General features: G+C 38.8%; 1 protein-coding gene across 1 annotated transcript in view; it reads left to right on the forward strand.

The window, feature by feature from the left end:
* Window positions 1-19,090, forward strand: part of EPDR1 (ependymin related 1) — a 30,607-nt gene extending 11,517 nt beyond the window's left edge. The window contains 2 exon segments of the mRNA XM_010381720.2: window positions 16,000-16,208; window positions 17,390-19,090. Coding sequence (XP_010380022.1) covers window positions 16,000-16,208; window positions 17,390-17,586 — 406 coding nt within the window. The 3' untranslated portion in view covers window positions 17,587-19,090.
* The last annotated feature ends 1,694 nt before the right edge of the window (window positions 19,091-20,784 follow it).

The following is a 20,784-nucleotide window of genomic DNA, read 5'->3' on the forward strand; positions in this document are numbered from 1 at the left end:
ATCCTTGAATTTTATTAACATCTCCAGGCAAGGTGTAGTTTTAGGGGAACTTTTTTTTTGACAGAATCTCACACTATCACCCAGGCTGGATTGCAGTGGCGCAATCTTGGCTCACTGCAACCTCTACCTCCTGGATTCAAGTGATTCTCCTGCCTTAGCCTCCTGAGTAGCTGGGACTACAGGCACACACCACTGCACCTGCCTTATTTATTTATTTATTTATTTATTTGTTGTAGTAGAGAAGGGGTTTCACTGTGTTAGCCAAGATGGTCTCGATCTCCTGACCTCGTGATCTGCCCAACTTGGCCTCTGAAAGTGCTGGGATTACAGGCGTGAGTCACAGCACCCAGTCGGGAACTTTCATCTAGTATTTCTGGAGGTTTGATACTCTGCTTTCTTTTGGTTTCTTATAGAATCTCTTTCTGATTATCTGTTCTGGTTCTCTTACATTACATCTGTCTTCCAAATGTCTTCTTTGCTTTAGCCTTTTCATCACTTCATATGTTTTTTTCCCCTCTGAATTCTACAATAATACCCTCTAAGTCACTGCCTGTGAGGTGGTTTTTTGTTGTTGTTGTTGTTTTTGTTTTTTGTTTTTGCCGCAATCTGCTTTACACTGCCATGACTGCATTTTTAATTTCTAATTTTTTTTATTTATTTACTTATTTATTTAGAGATGACATCTCACTATGTTGCCCAAGCTGGCCTCAAACTCCTGGGCTCAAGTTGTCTGCTCACCTTGGCCTCCCAAGTATCTGGGACTACAGGCCCTTGCCACTGCACCCTGCTTGTATTTTTTATTTCGATAATGATGTTTTTCATCAGAAAGCTATCCTTGTGGTCACACATTATTCCTTTTCAATTGTAAACACAGTCTATCCCAAATCCCAGTGAAAATAAAAAATAAGATTTATATTTCAGAGTTTCATTAAATGTTAGCTGGAAGAGTTTGCATGAGTTTATATTTCAACATGGTGGGAATTGATCTATTTCTGCTAAATGGCATCATGCTGACTCTGCACTGTCCTTCCCATCCTTCTTAGAGCACCCCCTGCTATGTCGTTCTAGAAGCCACGGAGCACCATGGCAACCTGGATATCTCAGTACTAATGATGCTGTTTCTTTTCATGGTGGTAAAACAAAAGTCAGCCTGCACTACTGTCTCATGAGAAATTTTTTATTATCTTTCATCAGATGAAAGAGTATTCCCCTACACATTGCCAATATTCATCCAGATATATTTTGGGGAAAAAAAGCTCTTCAATTTCTCAAGCACTTTTTTCATCTTTTGAACTAGAATCCAAGTCATGGAGGCCCATCACCTTACAGCTTCTTAAATGGCAAACATAATTATTCTTTGATTTTGTTTTTCCTCAGGCTGCATTCTTAAGTAATTTAATTTTCCTTTTGTTATATGTGATTGGCAACAATATGCACAATGAGTTTGTATCTAACACAATTTTGAAATAGCATTTTTTCTTTTTTATGTCTGATAATCCTTGCAGGGTGTAACTCAAATTTAGTATACGCCAGCATGGCAAGTGGCCGCAGCTCAATTCTTCCTCCTGAGAGTCAGACGGCCGGTATGCATTACTAATCTATTATAGTGCGTATTAAACAAATCCAAAATTTGTTCAATTTTTTCCATAAAAACCAAAGTCCTTTTGTAATCACAATATAATATTTGTCTACTCCCTTTTCTGTAATTTAATATATTTTGGATGGCCAAGCAGTTCTACATGGATGGGAAGAATCACTCCTTTCCCCCGTTGAAAGCAAGAAGGCACATAGTGTTTAAGAGTTAGAATGAGTCTGGTTGACCCCATACTTAACTACGAAGTTATGCTCTGAGCCTCATATTTTCTCATCTGTTAAAAAAAAAAAAAATGCTAGTAACATGTTCAACCAGTTGAATTTGCCAGTCTGTAACCTCTGCTTTGGATGTGTTCTTTTTTTTCCTAACTACTCCGAATTATGACGGTAAAACACTTGTCTCTTGACTGTGAAGGCAGCAGCTGCTCAGGTTCACCTACACCCATGCCACGCTCTGGTATTTTGGTTTCTAGGATTAGTCAAATCTTTGGGCCCTGCTCATTCTGAGAGGGAAGGCTCTCATAGAGTTTTTGTAATGAATTGAGTAGATGTTATCCATAAAGGAGTGGTTTTTATTCATTTCATTAAGGATATTTACAGCTATAAGTGTCAGAAAATCTGACTAGCAAATGCTAAAATATAAGAACGTTTGTTGTTTACTCCAGAATTCTTGGGATACATATTCCTACGTCTGATTCAACAGTTTCATCAAGACCCCAGGCTTATCTGCATCCTCTTACTCTACCATTCTTAGCATGATGGCTCATAGTTGCAAGATTGCATGTTGACTTGTTGCCTCATGGTTTCAAGATGGCTGCCTCTGCTCCGAGCATTATGTCCTCTCCCAACTACATTCAAAGACAGAAAGTGAAGGGAGTAGCTTCCCTAGAACAAGGACTCTCCTTTTTTTTTTCTTTTTCCTTTGAGACAGAGGAGGAATCTCCAGAGAATTCTCTCTCATTACAGACTTTCCTTTAGATCTTCAAAGCCAGAACCAGATACCTTTAGCTCTAAGGGAGACTAAGAAAATGAGTACAGTCAGCCCTCTGCATCCATGGATTCCATATCCATGGATTCCACCAACTACAGATGGAAAATATTCTTTTAAAAAATTAAAAATGGCCAGGTATGGTGGTTCATGCCTGTAATACCAGCACTTTGGGGGGCTGATGTGAGAGGATCTGTTGAGGCCAGGAGTTTGAGGCCAGCCTGGGCAATATGGCAAAACCCCATCTCTACAAAAACTATGTAAAAGGTCCAGGTGTGGTGGCATGTGCCTGTGGTCCCAGCTACTGGGAGGCTGGGGCAGGAAGATTGTTTGAGCCTGAGAGGCAAAGGTTGCAGTGAGCGAAAATCATTCCATTGCACTCCAGCCTGGGTGACAAGTGAAACTCTGTCTTAAAAAAGAAAAAGTTAACTATGACAATAAAAATAATACAAATAAAAATATAGAGTATAATCACTATTTATATAGCATTTACATTGTATAAAGATTATAAATAATCTAGAAATAATTTATAGTATACAGGAGAATATGTATAGGTTATACTAAACCATGCATATTATCTAAATACTAAACCATTCTACCTAAGGGACTTGAGCATCTGTGGATTTTGGTATCTTCAGGGCTCCAATCTTCCATGGAGTCGAGGGACTACTCAGTATGATTGTCTCAACCTCCATATTGAGAGACAGACAAGGGAGAAGGGGTATAAATGCCTGCTGGGTCTTTTAGGAAGGGGCTCACCATAGTACTCAGCATGTTCTGTCCTTCATCTCTCTATCCCACCTGGATGAATTAACCCTTCTTTGTTACATAGTAGAGCGATTCATATGTGTACATGTTAAATGATTTGTTTCCCTGTTAAACATTAACTGATGATGATAAACACAAATATGAGATTTTCCTGTCATGGTTATGATACCTTACATTTATATAACAATTTTTTATCTATTATCTCAAATTCTGTTCGTAAGAATGTCATAAGTTTCAGATTTTTGGTCTCCCTTTCCATATGAGAAGTAGAGAGATGACATTTATGATCATACAGCTCATCAGTAGTAAACTGGGAAGCTTGATTCTTTGATCTAAGCTTTTTAAACTTTTACATTGTCTGTAAACCTTATGCTAAATTAAGAAAACTAGAAAGTTTTTTTCCCTGCTCCTAGTAGGGTAAACTTTCAGAATCTTTTCTAATGCAGAGAAATTAATGAAGCTCTACATCCAGTTAAAAATTCTAGTATTTTTGTTGGGTGGGGGTGGGGAGGTGGGACAGTTAGTAGCATCTCATAAAATATGATATGGGAATTTCCTTTGATCCAGTGATCCCATTCTATAAATTTTTCACTGGGATATAAACACAGAAAGGTAAAAGGTTTTATCTCCAATTCATATTCAGCATCATTAATATTAACAAAACTGTAGAAATAATCTAAATGGACATGAGTTGGAAACTAGAAAATCATGGCATATATATATATGTGTGTATATATATGTGTGTGTATATATATGTGTATATATATGTATATATATGTGTATATATATATATGCAAGGGAAATGTGAATCTGTTAAAATTATTGTAAGGCAATCTCACTTGTGAATATTGATATAATAAGTGATTAAAAATTCCTTAACAGCAGACTAAGTCCAGCAGCACATTAAAAAAAAAATACATTGTAATCAAGTGAAGTTTCCAGGAATGCAAAGATGGTTCAATTTTAGAAAATCCATAAACATCTATAAAATAATCATGTGATTATAGCCTTAGTCTGGCAGAAAGGCAGTTGATAAAATTCAACAAACATTCCTAATACAATGGATTCAGTAGGAACTGATGGATGCTCCTTTAACATAATACAACCTGTGTAATTCTTAATTTACTTGAAACCGTAGCCCTTTTTCTGCTAAACTCAGGAAGAAGGCAAGGATGCCCATTGCTTCCATTCTATTTAATATTGTGCTGGATTTACTGACCAGTATAGCCAGAGAAGACAAAGTAATTAGTAGTAAGGGATTAGAAAAGAAGAAATTGAAAAACATCTCTATCAATGATATGGATATAGTATACCTGGAAGACACAAAAGACCTGGACATAAAACTAATTCAGACAATAAGAGTAAGGTGGCCATATGTAAAATTAACATGAAAAATCAATAGTCTTCATATATACAAACAATAACCTTGCTAGAATGATAGTGTAAGAGAAAGTGTCATTTAAAACAGCAGCAGTGACAACAAAAGATCAACTACTTAGAAACAAATTTAAAGGAAATGTGCAAAACTTGTATAAGAAAAAATTTAAACATTCCTTTTTTGGAATGATAGGATGATTCAACATCATAAAGATACCAGTTCCCCTAGATTTCACTCAATTCCAATAAATGCAAAATAGCAGGATTTTTTTTTTCAGCTAAGTTGATTCTAAATTTCATGTGGAAAAATTAAAAAGCCCAAACATAGGAAAACCTTGGAAAAGAAGGACATAAGAGGAGGATCAGTAAATTTGACCAAATGTTGAAACACACTAGTAAGTCTCTGTAATTAAAAAGTGTGACACTGGTGTGTAAATAGTCTATTCAGTGGAATAAAATAGAGTCTTGAAATAGATCCACATATATCTGGAAATTAGGTATGTGATAAGGGTGGCATCTCAAATCACTGGGGAAAAGATGAACTTATTAATCAACGATGTTGGAACAACTGAGAAAAGATAAAACTGAATCCACATCTCACACCATACTTAAAAATAAACTGCAAACCTGATTAAAGATCTAACAAGCAAAATAAAACCACACAGTTATGATAGAAAACATGATGCATTCCTTCATAATCTGAGAGTAGGAAACTTTTTAAAAATATGACAAAATCCAGAAACAATAAAAGGAATTTGCCTTTTAAAATGAAAAATCCTTTGCATTGTAGAAAAAATTTAAATAAAACCAACAAATGGCAGGGGAAAATAGGGGCAATTTATATCAAGTACAAAAGGCTAATTAATTAATGATCTATAGAAAATAGAGAAGAGAAAAAATCCTGATGTGCAGAGAAATGAACAGTCAGTTCATGGAAAAATAAAATCAGATGATGCTTAATATATGAACACTCCACCAATTATAATGAAAGGAGGTGAATTAAAATTACACTGCTCTTTGAAAAGTTAGTGACTGAGAGGGCACAATGGAGGCTTCTGAGGTGCCTTATCTTTGATCTGGGCTGGAGATACTCAGATTGTTCACATAAAAATTTCTCAAGCTCCACACCTTAAATCTATGGAATCTATTGTACAAGGGGACTTTTACAAGTTCATAGGAAAATAGAATTAAAAGATACAAATAAAAAAATAAACTTATTTCTTGACACAAGCCCCATCAACTTCAGTACATCTTTGTAAGTGATAATACCAGCCATTTAGTCCATCCTTAACAAAGTGAGGTCCTGGGAATTTAGCCACATCAATGCAGTCTTTTTTACATATTAACTGAAGAAAAATTATATATATATATATATAAATTTTTTTTTTTTTGAGACAGAGTCTTGCTCTGTCACCCAGCCTGGAATGCAGTGGCACGACCTCAGCTCACTGTAAGCTCTGCCTCCCAGGTTCATGCCATTCTCTTGCCTCAGCCTCCCAAGTAGCTAGGACTACAGGTGCCTGCCACCATGCCTGGCTAATTTTTGTATTTTTAGTGGAGAAGGGGTTTCACCATGTTAGCCAGGATGGTCTCGATCTCCTGACCTTGTGATCTGTCCGCCTCAGCCTCCCAAAGTGCTGGGATTACAGGCGTGAGCCACCACACCTGGTCTAAGATTTTTTTTTTCTCACAAATTGATGTGGATGAACTGCCACTATGGGCTTAAATCTTAAATCTTATCTTAATACTGAGTCCTACCTTTTTAAAGTGAGCTATTTATTTGTAACTGCTTCTTTGGAGCAATGTCACATAAACTTTTTGTGAAACATCAGTGATTTCACCATTCTGCCACTTGAGCCTCATAATAAATTTAATATTTGTTCTTGCTTCATTTTAGCAGAATGCATGTTGCTCCGACAGGAGCTCTATCCAGACTGATGTCTTATTCTTCTTAGTGCCTCAAACTAGATCCTGTTTAGGCATGTTATAACAAGTGTTGTGAGTTTATTTTGGTCAAAAAAGTTGGAATCCGTACATAGTTTTTTCATAATACACTTTTTCCGTGAACTTTTTAAAGACCCCTCTTATGGATGTTATACTTACTAAAAATGTTCTTAATAAAACCCTAGTAGTCAGATACCATTTCTTACTCCTCCTCAGATTAGCACAAATTTAAGTTTGACGACATGCTCTGTTGGCAGGACTATAAAGAAAAAAGGCACTATAATATAATGCTGATAGGAATGCAAAATAGTACAACCCTGTGGAGAGAAATCTGGTAATATTTAACAAAACCACAAATACTTTTACCTTTTGACCTGGTAATTCCACATCTAATAATTTACCCTAAACATACAACTCGAAAACAGCATAACACAAGGTCATTATTTTTGTTAATATCAAAGGAATAGAAACAATTCAATGTTTATTGGTAGAAGACTGGCTAAATAAATAATGATATTAGCTCACAGTAAATTTATATGGCCGTAAAAAAATGAGGATAGTCTCTAGGCATTAGCAGGGAATGGAGAAAGCAAGATGCAAAAAGGTCTATATAGCATGCTACTCTTTCTGTAAAGAAGAGGAGAAAATAATAATTCACATATGCATTTGCTTATTTTTTGACAGACATGCAGGAAAAACAAAATAGAAGCAGTTGAAAAGTGTTATCTATAAGGAGCATGAGGAGTGGGGAAGAGGAGATAGGGATGGAAGAGGAACTTGCCTCAATGTACCATTTTCTGTCATTTTGAGTTTTGAAATATGAAAATTTTTACATATTTAAATAATAAAGTCCGAGAGGAAAAGTGTGAAGTCCCTGAATTGGGAACAAACTAAAACAAAGGAACCTAATGATCTATCAATCTGGAAACATAACCACACAGAGAATAGTCTTATTCTAAGTAAATTTTTGACACAATACTGACTCTCGATACTAGGGAATTATATTCTAAGGATAAGAAGAACTACAATGAAATCTTAAACTTCACTTGGCAATTTTATTATTTATAATAGTTTTGAAGTTATTATTATTTCAAAATTATAGAATAAAGCAAATAAATGTTTTTGTTAATGTTTTTAGGAAGCATGATTTTGATTTTAAGAGAAAAAATATATAAATACTAAAAATAGGGGGAAAAACCTATAAATGTTAATTTAAATGGAAAATATCTATATGAATTCATGAGTTTGTTTTTTTTTAATTGGAAACTCTAACCACTGAAAAGCGTTCAAAGCAATGATATCTCAATGGCAATGAGCACATCTAGTGCCCTGATGTCAGTTTCTAAGTTGTTTCCCCACTAAGGGTAACTAGAGTTTTTTAGAGAAATGCCTGATTTCAGATCTGGGGCAGGGAAAATTCAAGGTTAGTCTGTGCCACCTTGTGTCATAGAATATCAGGAAGCACTCAGAGACCAATAGGATTATGTCAGAGATATATACACCAACTTGAAGGAGCTCCCTCTGACCAAACTTGGGCAAATTTTAGCATCAAAAGGAATAATGACTTTAATTGTTTGTCCTACATTGAATAAATAACAAATCCACGAGTCCAGTGTGGTACTCAGTAGATTAAGATAGATGGATGTCATTTACTATACAATTGGTACTATGATCCCAACTCCCAGTGAAATACTTGATTCAGGAAATGGTTTTACCTAAAACCATTAGGTGATAATTATTGGGTAATACAACATTTCCAACATCACAAAGTATCACTCATCAATTACTTGCCAATTGCAAAAGGAAACACTTTTATAACAGATATCTGGAGTTACCACATAACTTGGTGATCAAAGTTAGCAGCATTAATAGTGGGAAGGCACATCACCTGTCTTCAGATATGATAAAGTCCGAAGTGTACAACCTCACCAATGACATGTTGTTTACAAATATCTTGGAACTCAAATAAAAAAGAGCCTTTAGATTTCATATCCATTTCATAAGAATGGCAAAAGCTCAAAGAGCAATTTAAATGACACCATGAGGAAATTGCCAAAAAACCCCACAATGTGGAATATCTGCAAACCTGAACTCTTCAAAGAGTCAATGTCATGTTGGAAAATAAAAAGGTAGGAGTACTACTCCAGATTTTTGATAGAGACATAACCAAATATAATGCTTGAACTTTAACTGGACTCTGATTTGAAAAACCAACTTTAAGATGTATTTGGGGCACCACTTGAATATGGAGCAGATATCAGGGAATGAATTTTTATTTCTAAGATACAATCCTATTGGGACCATGTGGCAGAAGCTCTTGTTTTAAGGAAATACTTAGAAAAATAGAAAAAATACAGTAAAATGTAGAGAATTGTTGAGCCTAGGAGGCAGACATAAAAGTGGTCATTATACTAGTTCTTCAACTGTTCTGCATATTGAAAATATTTTACGATAAAAATTAGAAAAATTAGATTTATCTTTTCACTTAAAAGATTAACAAGGGCAAATTGTTGAATTTAAAATGCATGGTTAGAAAACAAATAAATAAATAGGTACTCATTTGCGTAAAATGAGTAGAGTACATATTGAGAAATCAATGCAATGTTTGTACACCTATGTTTATAGCAGCATTTTTCATAGTAGCCAAACTTAGGAAACACCTAGGAATCCATCAGTGGATGAATGGGTAAATAAAACATGGTGTATACATACAGTGGGATGCTGTTCAGCCTTAAAAAGGAAGGAAATGCCAAAACATGCTCCAGCGCAGATAAACTTTGAAGATATTATATTAACTGAAAAGAACAAATACTGTGTGATTCCACTTACATGAACTATGTAGAGTAGCCAAACTCATAGAATGGTGGTTGCCAGGAGTTGGGGAGAGGGAGGAATGGGTTATTATTGTTTAATGGATATAAAGTTTCAATTTTGCAAGAGTTCTGGAGACTGATGTACCACAATGTGAATATATTTAACATTACTGAACTGTACACTTAAAAATGGCTAAGATGGTACATTTTTGTCATGTGCATCTTGCCACAATTAAAACATTAAAAATTAGATATAAAAATTAATATGTACATAAAGATATATTTAGAAGAATGCATGTCCAGACACATGTACAGAGTTGTTATTTCTGTAAATTAGAGTTTCTGGGCAATTTTTGCTTCCCTTTCCATTCCTAGATTGTTTTCATTTTTTTATATTGATCATGAATCCATTTTACTAAAAAAAACTATTTTTAAAGCAAGAAAACTTCCCCAGATTTTTAGTGTTTCAGAAAACATGGTGATTCAAGAGCCTACTTTTAGGGAAATGGATTTGCAGAAAACAATGGAAATTGTCAATGTAACCTGAGAATTTTATTAAAAGCAGCAAAAATCCTTTGTCCCATATGGTGAGAAGCAAAACAGGCTGCTGGCCCGTCCTGTGTGTTGTGGTTGCCGTGGAGAGCTTGGCCTTCTGACCCTTTGGCGGGGCCTAGCCAACCTGACCTTGCTCACAGCTAAGGCTCAGCAGCAGCAGGGCCTTTGTGGGAACTCGCCTGCCCCTCCCAGTGAACTGTGCTTTGCCTGGTGCCTGGCCAGGAAGGAGGCAAAGTTTGCCTGCTGTTGTTGACCTGGGCTGGTCGGCCTCCCTGTCCTGAACACCAGTTGCAGCATCTCACCTTGCTTGACTATGCCCCAGCGGGGGCGTTGGTGCCTCTCATCTCACAATTGCCTCTGTGACAGAGCCAGGCTTTGATCTCGCCTCCAGGAATCCAGTTCTTCTCAAAGTCTGTTAATCCCTTGGGTCCACGGGTTATTCCCGTACAGCATCCCCACTCTGATTACTCATCTCAACCGTGGCTGATCTCTGCATTTTGACCTTTGGTCCCTGTCAGGCCACAGGCCCTGTATTCTATTTGTGATGGAGAGACTTATGTCCTAACTGTCAATATTTTCACATAAACATACACGCCATTACAGTATCATTAAATGTTTTCTAAAATTTATCATAAAGCAGTACGAGCATTTATATCCACATGGGATTTTGAAAACGAATTATATAGTTCTATTTTGTTTTCCATTAATTTATTATTTTCAGTTTAACTTAAGGTACAGTCAACATAACCTCAATATCAGATGATGTCTACTTTTTAAAAAAGTAAATATTTTGAAAACATAGAAAAGTACAGAGAATATCAAAACGAACACTTGTGTTCAGACCACCCAGATTTAACAAACGTTAACATTTTGTAGTGATTGTTCCAGGTCTAGAATTTTCATTTTAAAATCAAATTTTACTTCTGTATGTGGGCAGAGCTGGCCTCAGGGAAAGAGTGAAGCTGTGATATTCCCTCCCTGCTGTCCCCTGCCCTTCTGTTGCAGGTGACTGACCAGGCATCTGTGGCCCTAGGTGGCACACAGGGCCATGCTGGGCCTTTCCCAGCACAGCTGTGCTGGCAGCTGCTCCCTGAGGTTCTCCATGGAGTGCTGGAGTCCTCGATTCTATCAGAAATGATAGAACTGAGTAGCATAAAAAACTGCAAACCAAAAAAGGAAGGAAAGTTTATTAGAACAAATGAAGCTTATTGTAACTCTGTAAGTGGGGGTGCTCCAAGCATCTCAGAAAAAAAGGGCATCCAGGAAATGAACAACTGTTGGAATCCCAGTTTGCTAGTGCTTCTCTCTGCTTCATTCTTTAATCCTATTCCATTTGCATTTTGGAAAATAGCCTCCCTCAGCTTCTAAGTTTACATGTGATATGTTCAGTCACACAAGAGGCTATTAGACCTCGGTCGCAATGACACAGGTCAAGAGGAAAGAATCTCATTGTCTCATTTCTGTCTAGTAAACTCTGGTGAGGGAGGCAAATATGAGGCTAGAATGACATGTATGACAAATATGAGGCCAGGATGACTGTATTAGTCTGTTTTCCTGCTGCTAATAAAGACATACCTGAGACTGGGTAATTTATAAAGGAAAGAGGTTTAATGGATTCACAGTGGCAGAAGATGAAGGAAGAGCAAAGGGACTTCTTACATGGTGGCAGGCAAGAGAGAGCTTATGCAGGGGAATTCCCATTTGTAAAACCATCAGACCTTGTGACACTTATTCACTACCAGGAGAAAAGCATGGGTAAGACCCGCCCCCATGATTCAATTACTTCCCCCCAGGTCCCGCCCATGACACATGAGAATTATTGGAGCTACAATTCAAGATGAGATTTGGGTGGGGACACAGTCAAACTATGTTAATGACACTTCTGTGATCCTGTGGATTTGGAGAGTGATGGCGATGATCTCAAGAAGGAAACCCCCTCTCCTGCACATGGCTACATACTCTCCAGGGAACAATCATTGCAATCTGAGAAGCACACAACAGGGATATCAGCAAAAGCTAGGAATGCCTTTCTAGCCCAGATGTCTAGCACTGGGGAAAGCACAAGATATTGCTGGTGGTGAGGAGAACAATGAAGACAGTTTTGAGTGGCCCACTTGTCGTTAGAAGTATCACAGAACAGGATTTGTGTATGTACAACAATTCCCATATTTACAAATGAACAATGCTCTAAGAGTTGGGTTAATGTTGCTGTGTTTCTTCAGCCAGTGCTTAGGCTCTGTTGTGCCAGCGATTTAGCTGGTTATGAGAAAACAGTGACAATACAACTCCAAACTTTTTCAAAGGGCTAATAGTGTTATGTTGACCCTGCATGCATATTATAAAAAATTAGCTCCATTTTTGAGCAGTATCTCATAAAATGCACACGTATATTTCTTTCTGTATTCATTCTCACTTCTAAAGGTATGTATCTGGGTTATTTTTACCCTCGTAAGCCATTTCAAATCTTTTCTGAAATAAGCAAGATACATATAAATGTGTAAAATGATGTCATGTTTATATTTCCATACTATTTCATAGAAATCTGAAGCATACGGCTGCTAATAATACATTGATGTGCTTCATAATGAAGTGTCAGTCAATGAAGGATCACATATACAATGGTGGTCCCATGAGATTACAATGGAGCTGAAAACTTCTATTGCCTAGTGACCTCATAGCCATAGTATGTGGTAGCGCAACACATTACTCACATGTCTGGGGTGATGGTGGTGTAAACAAACCTACTGTGCTGCCAGTTGTATACAATTCTAGCATATAAGTAATTACTATATTATGCTTTTTTTTTCTTCAACTTTTACTCTAAGTCAGGGGTACATGTGCAGGATGTGCAGATTTGTTACACAAGTGAACGTGTGCCATGGTGTTTTGCTGCACAGATCATCCCATCACCTAGGTACTGAACCCAGCATCCATTAGCTATTCTTCTTGATGCTCTCGCTCCCCCAGGCTCTACCAACAAACCCAAGTGTGTGTTGCTCCCCTCATGTGTCCATTTGTTCTCATGATTCAGCTCCCACTTATAAGTGAAAACATGCAGTATTTGCTTTTCTGTGTCTGCATTAATATGCTGAGGATAATGGCTTCCAACTCCACCTGCAAAGGACATGATCTTGTTCCTTTTTATAGCTGCATAGTATTCCATGGTGTATATGTACCACATTTTCTTTATCCACATTTTCAGTCTATCATTGATGGCATTTAGGTTGATTCCATGTCTTTTGCTATTGTGAATAGTGCTGCAGTGAACATAGGCATGCATGTGTCTTTAGAACAGAATGATATATATTCCTTGGGGTATATACACAGTAATGGGATTGCTGGGTTGATGGTATTTCTGGTTCTAGGTCTTTGAGGAATTGCCACACTGTCTTCCACAATGGTTGAATTAATTTATACTCCCATCAACAGTGTAAAAGTGTTCCTTTTTCTCCACAACCTCGCCAGCATCTGTTGTTGTTTGATTTTTTAGTAATAGTCATTCTGACTGGCATGAGATGGTATCTTTTTGCGGTTTTGATGTGCATTTCTCTAATGATCAGTGATGTTGAGCTCTTTTTCATATGTTTTTTGGACACATGTGTGTAATTACTGTATTAAACCTTTATCATTATTTTAGAATGTGCTCTCACTTACATAAAAGATAACTGTGAAACTGCCTCAGGCAGGTCCTTCAGGAGTATCCAGAAGAAAACATTGTTATCATAGGAGGTGACAGCTCCATGCATGTTACTGGCCCTGAAGGCCTTCCAGTGGGACAAGGTGTGGAAGTGAAAGAGGGTGATACTAATGATCCTGACCTTGTGTAGGCCTGGCTAATATCTGTGTTTGTGTCGTAATTTTTAACACAAAAGGTTTTCTAAAAATAAAGTAAATTTTAAAATAGAAAAAAAGCATATTGAATAAGGACGTAAAGAAAGAAAATATTTTTTATAGCTGTGCAATGTGTGTTTTAAGCTGTCTTACTACAAAAGGGTCAAAGAGTTAAAAAAATCAAAACATATATAAAGTTAAAAAGTTACAGGAAGCTAAAATTAATGTATTATTGAAGAAAAGAAAATATTTTTTATAAATTTACTGTAACTTAAGTATACAATGTTTATAAAACATACAGTAGTATATAGTAATGTCCTGGGCCTTCACATTCTCTCACTACTCACTCACTCACTCACCTACCCAGAGCAACTTCGAGTCCTGTAAGCTCCATTCATGGCAAGTACCCTATACATGCGTACCATTTTTTATCTTTTATCCCGTAATTTTACTGCACCTTTTCTATGTTTAGATACACAAATCCTTACCATTGTGTTTCAGTTGCCTCCAGTATTTAGTGCAGTCGCATGCAGTACAGGTTTGGACCCTGGGAGCAGTAGGCCATACCGTGTAGCCCTGGTGTGTAGTAGGCTGTACCATCCAGGTTTGTGTAACTGCACTCTATGATGTTTGTGCAATGATGAAATGACCTAATGATACATTTCTCAGAACATAGGCTTATCATGAAGTGATGCATGACTGTGTTTTGACTATAAAGACAGTAACCCTTTATAACATTTTTTTCTGAAGAAAACAATTTTTAAGCTGAGGCTTGGGGTGGAGAGCACACGTCCTCCCTGAAGGCTCCTCTAGTGCATTGGGTCTCATAAGCCACAGATAATTTGTAGACTATTTTTATTTGCTGATGAAAAGTCACCTCTCTAGGCTCTTCAGCCCTCAAGTGTTGCAGATTTCACTTTCTGAGAAACACACTTTTTTTGCAAGAAAAACACACTTTTTTCTGCAAGACACACTTTGCTTGACCAGCAGCTGTGGCCTAAGTGTTGGATGGACAGTGAAATGCATAGAAACATAGCAGGCTTCCCCCAACACCAAGATGGCTCAGCTTTAACAAAGATACAGGACTGATGCCGATATGGCATGGCTGGTGACTCCTGGGCTCAGCCTCTGAATATCTCCCTGTCACTCCCAAGGAAGGTTGAGCAGAAGTCATGGGAGGAGGCCGAGAGCATGGAGAGAAATTCAGCTGAGGGAGTCATTTGCTCTGGGGTCGCCTCGGCTTTTGTCCTTGCTCATCTCAGCTCCTGCAGGGTATGTGTGCTGCGCCCATGCTGGATCAGCTATGTTCATCCAAGCCCCTTACTCATGACTGCTCGGCAGTGGAGGCAGTAAGGCACAGGCATTCGGTCCATCCAGTCCTCAGTGCGTTCTTTTCATACATTCAGTATACCCCCATAATTCCTTGACTGAGTGCTGCAAGAGAAACTGCACCAAACAAGAGTCAAGTCCTTCTGTGTCCCTGTAGGTAAACAAAAATTCACAAACCAGCTGTTCAGCCAGGGCCACATCTTCCCCATGTTTGTAATGCTAAGCACAGGGTCTGGCATACACTAGGTCCTTGGTCAAAATTTGTCCAGTGAATATACACTTTTGACCTCTATTTTTTTTTTTTTTTTTGATGGTGGACAGGATCTCACCCAGGATGTATGTAGTGCTGTGGCATGATCATGGCTCGCTGCAGCTTTGACCTCCCAGGTTCAAGTGATCCTCTTACCTCAACCTCCCAAGTGGCTGGGACTACAGCTGTGCACTGCCATGTCTGGCTAATTTTTAAAATTTTTTTCTAGAGACAGGGGTCTCACTGTGTTGCCCAGGCTGGTCTCAAACTCCTGGGCTCAAATCATACTCCCTCCTCTCATACTCCCTCCTCGGCCTCCTAAAGTGCTGCGATTACAGGGATCAGCCATCATGCTCGGCCTGACCTCTGAATTCTAATTATTTCATATGCAGGTTGTTTCATGTGTCTAGTGTTTATAAATGTTAAGTGATTGCCAAGCAAGTAATTTCTTTCTATTTTAAAAGTAATATCTATCAAAGGTGTTGTGCTGTTAAAACACACGATGATTGTAACATGAAGTCCCAAACTATTTCTTTCCATCTGTGTTTCAGATTATTTGAATATATTTTGCTGTATAAGGATGGAGTGATGTTTCAGATTGAGCAAGCCACCAAGCAGTGCTCGAAGATGACCCTGACAGAGCCCTGGGACCCTCTTGACATTCCTCAGAACTCCACCTTTGAAGACCAGTACTCCATTGGGGGGCCCCAGGAGCAGATCATGGTCCAGGAGTGGTCGGACAGAAAGTCAGCTAGATCCTGTAAGTGTTCAAAGGATCTAAGCATTGTATTCAGGATGCATGGTGGGAAAGAAGGTTTAAGTTCTTTAAGGAAGGTAGTTTTTAGGGAAACATCCACTTAATCAAAATTTTTTTAAAGTCTCCACTTAGGTCTGCACGTTATTTTGCTCACTACGTGGCAATGGGATCTAAGCTTCATATTTGAAACACCTCAGCCTTCTAGTGCCACCTGCACCTCTCTGCCACTTTGACTCTTGTGAACTTAGCCTTGATTTTGACATTTGATGGTCACCTGGAGGTCTGTGACATGGAAGGCATCTGCCTAAGGCACACATTTGAATCAGGTGCCTCCTTTTCTTTCCCCCACTTCCTACACTTGCAGGGTTCAGATCTACTCCCATCATGCTGAGTGTGCAAACCAGCCTGCTTTTATGTGAAGCCATTCTCTGCCCTGCTGCTGATATATGCCTATCCCAAGACAGCTTTAACCACACAGGCATTCATGCTGTGGAACACAGTATGGTGATTTCTCAAAAATTTAAGGATAAAACTGCCATATGACCCAGCAACTCCATATATATATATGTGTGTGTGTGTGTGTGTGTGTGTGTGTGTGTATCTCCCAAAGAATTGAATGCAGAGACTCAAACAGATATTTGTACACCCATGTTCACAACAGCATTATTCACAATTGCCAAAAGGTGGAAACCCAAATGTTCATCAACAGATAAATGGATAAACAAAATGTGGTATATTCATACAACAGAATATTATTCAGCCTTAAAAAGAAAGGAAACACCAGCACATGCTACAACCTGAGTAAACCTTGAGGATATAATGTTAAGAGAAACAATGCAGGCAGAAAATGATAAATACAGAACAATCCCACTTACACGAGGTATGTAGAATCGTCAAATTCATAGAGACAAAAATTGAATGGTGGGTTTCAAGAGCTGGGAGAAGAGGAATGGAAATTTAGTGTTTAACAGAGACAGAGTTTCAGTTTGGGAAGATGAAAAAAAGTTCTGTAGATGGATGGTGCTGATGGTTGTTCAACAAATGTGAATGTACTCAAGGGCACCAAACACTTAAAAATGGTCGAATGGTAAATTTTATGTTATGTACATTTTGCCATCACAAGAAAAAATATGAACTTCTTGCCTGTCTTCTTTATTCAAAAGTCAACTTTTTTCCTCTTATAGATGAAACCTGGATTGGCATCTATACAGTCAAAGATTGCTATCCTGTCCAGGAAACCTTTACCAAAAACTACAGTGTGATATTGTCCACGCGGTTTTTTGACATCCAGCTGGGTATTAAAGACCCCTCGGTGTTTACCCCTCCAAGCACGTGCCAGATAGCCCAACTGGAGAAGATGAGGGAAGACTGCTCCTGGTGAACCTGCGCATAGGGAAGTGGCAGCATCAGATGTCAGCCCCCTGTGGTCCCAGCTGGAGATAGATATGAGACTAGTCAAGATGAGAGTGCTAATTGGAGAGAAATATAATTTCAGGAAGATGCACATTGATGTGGGGTTTTGATATGTCTGATTTTGACTACTCAAGCTATGTTAACAGAAGAAAATTGAAAGGCGAGGGTGTGGCCATATGAGCTAACTGTGACTAATATGGACACTTTGGGTACACAATGCAGTGCCATGCAAATAGGGAGGGGTCAGTAAGAGAAGTTTGTCTTGGCAGCAAGTATTTATTGTTGACATTATTCAGAATTGGTGGTGATAATAAAAGGCAGGGTGATTTTGGTCAATTTTATGATTAATTCTTAAGTTCCCTGCAGAGAATGCCCCCTTTATTGCTGCACCAGGGTGGGCATTGCTCCCACTGAACCCTACTCCACCCTGCCCCTGCACTCCCTTGGTTGCCAAAAAAATGATACCTTAAATCCCCTCCAGACTGAAGAATTGTATGGCATGACCCAATTGATATAAACATTTGGAAGGAAATGAAAAGCTAAAATAGGAAGTAATTATTCCTCTAAAGAAACATATTAAGCAAGACAGTTTAGAGAATCCTAATGTCTACACTGGTAAAGCACGAGCCATGTAAGCTTCTTTTTTTTTCTATGCAAGAGTATTGATGTATGTGCTGAATCTTCACAGACTTGTCAATACACAGGCACTATTCTAAAATAGCACTGAACTGGGGATCAGGAGACTATTGTCTCCTAAACCCGGGACTAGAGTTCCCTTGTACTTTCACTCCTTTGGTCATTAATTGCACTGGGCTTGCCCTCACTTTGGCCCTCCTAAACGCTGCTTCATAATCTCTCTGTCTGACTTCTGCATCTCCTTCCATGTCAGCTCATTCACAATAGCTGCTCCCAAGCCTGGATGAGTTGCACCTTGCAGCCTGAGCATGCATTTCTCACAATAATTATTAAGCTGTGTGATAATTTCTGCTTTCAGGACATTGTCATCCATTATCTTGGCTGTGAGCTCCTTGGGTACGGGTACCTTGTATGTTTACTTTTATATCCCTAGCACCAAGCAAGTGCCTGGCACATGGTCAGTGCCCTAAGTATTTGTAGAGTGAAGAATGCCAGCCTCTCTTGTCCCTGGTTTCCTTGTGTGTTAAATGTGGTTGAGTTTGTCCATCGCTAGGAGAGACTTCTAGTAATAAAATTTACTATTCTAGGTTATTCTACTGTTATGTTTTATCTGCCCATTTATCTTTTTTAGTTACCAGGAGAAATGTGTGACACCTATATTATGATGAAAACAATCTTATTACTCACAGTTTATCTATATTAAAGAAATTTAATTGCATTTTAAAGCATTCTTTGATATTGTTGCTTTTGTAATAAATATGGATAATCTTGGTTATAAGGGAGTTAAAACAATGCTCTAATAAATAAACAAAGTGCTTCATGTGATCAACATCAAATTTGTTATCCTCTCTCAAAAGCCTGCTCTCCTCTTACCTTCCCTAAACTCCAGTGTCCAGTTGCCAAGGCCAGAAGCTTCAAGTCATTTTTGACCTATTTGTCTCCCTCAGTCCTCACTGGCAGTCAATATTCCCGAGTCCCATCAAAATAGCTCTTAAAACTCCTGCCTCTTCTCCACTCCCTCAGCCACCACCCAGCTCTGGGCTCTTAACATCATTGGCCTTTGCAGGATCTTCACACCCTCTGTCCTTGCCCTGGTCTTTTTTTTTTTTTCTAGAAGCCATCCTGTGTTCATTCATTCATTCACTTCGTCAGTCAATCACAAGCCAGTACTAAGCACGTGCTCCCTCCAGTGTCCATGCAGGTTCCTGGGGTCCCAGAGGATTGTGAAGTTTGGACATGCAGGCATCTGAACCGCACAGACAGGGAAGAGTTTCACAGCTGCATTCCAGCTGACCCAGCCTGCTAACGCCTTTGTGACCATGTTTGCCCCACTTCCTGTCTCCCCAATCACAGAATGATGCTCTCCTCTCCTCTCCAAGCTGCACATCTCCCCTTAGCCCTGGGACTTTGTCTTTGCCCATTGCAGGCCACAACATTACTCAGAGACAGAAGGAAACTCCTTTTATTTTATGGAGGCCCATGCAAAGTGGGTACCCTTTTGTTTTTCAGTTGGCCTGTTTTAGTTATTAAGCCACTTCACAAAAAAGAGTAAAAAGTTCAGACGGATTTGACCTCTGGTCAAATCTGATCTGATGGCGCCCTGCCTCTGTGGTTCTTCACTGCTTACAAGTAAAGTGGAGACCCCGTAGCATGGTGGACACACCCTTTTTCATCAGGCCTCTGACTCTTTCCAGCCTCACTCCTTGGGACAATTTCTTCTTTACCTAAGTGCCCGAAGGGCTTGAGAAGTAATGGCTGGGTCACCTCCTCGTGGCAGGAAGGTTTCCTTACTCTGCAATCTTATGTAAAAACTTTCTGGTGGCCACCAGAGTCACAATGAAGAGGGCTATTAAACAGGGTATGGACTTGTACCTATTAATGAAGTGCAGTATCCCAGTGCCTCACTCCTCTGCAGAGGTGGTATCACTGATAGTGGTCTGAGCCAGGGCTGGGTACCACTTTGTGGATACCCCACCTCATATGTCTCTGAGCCTTTATGCTGCATTGGAACAATTTACTTCCACCTCTCCCAAGGAAGCCATGCCACTTCCAAATTGTCAGGTCCAGGCAAGCCCTAGGGTGTGCTCAACATACACCTGATTTCAACTCTGCCACCCTGAAGGCCCAGCTGTACGATAGAGCCATCACTCCCTCTCTCTCAGGGACCATGTGGAGTCAAGGAGGCCCGACCTTTATGTCCCCAATTGCTCTGTCATCAGGATGAGTTTCTTACCATAAGCTTTGCTAATCGAGAGTCCTAAAATTGGGACACATTTTAAAATTCTTTGAATATTTAATGAAGGCCAATAATTTTAGGTCTTTGGGAAATTTTTCAATTAACTACTCATGATTTCCCACCAAGTTAAATCTGACATCATTTGAAAACAAAACACTCACCTCTTGCTGGGTTTCCTTTACCAAATACACTTTCTCTGTAGTCTCAGCTACTCAGGAGGCTGAGCTGGGAGAATCGCTTGACTCCAGGAGGTGGAGATTGCAGTGAGCCAAGATTGCACCACTGCACTCCAGC

The sequence above is a fragment of the Rhinopithecus roxellana genome, chromosome 6 (assembly GCF_007565055.1).
Source record: "Rhinopithecus roxellana isolate Shanxi Qingling chromosome 6, ASM756505v1, whole genome shotgun sequence".
Classification (NCBI taxonomy): domain Eukaryota; kingdom Metazoa; phylum Chordata; class Mammalia; order Primates; family Cercopithecidae; genus Rhinopithecus; species Rhinopithecus roxellana.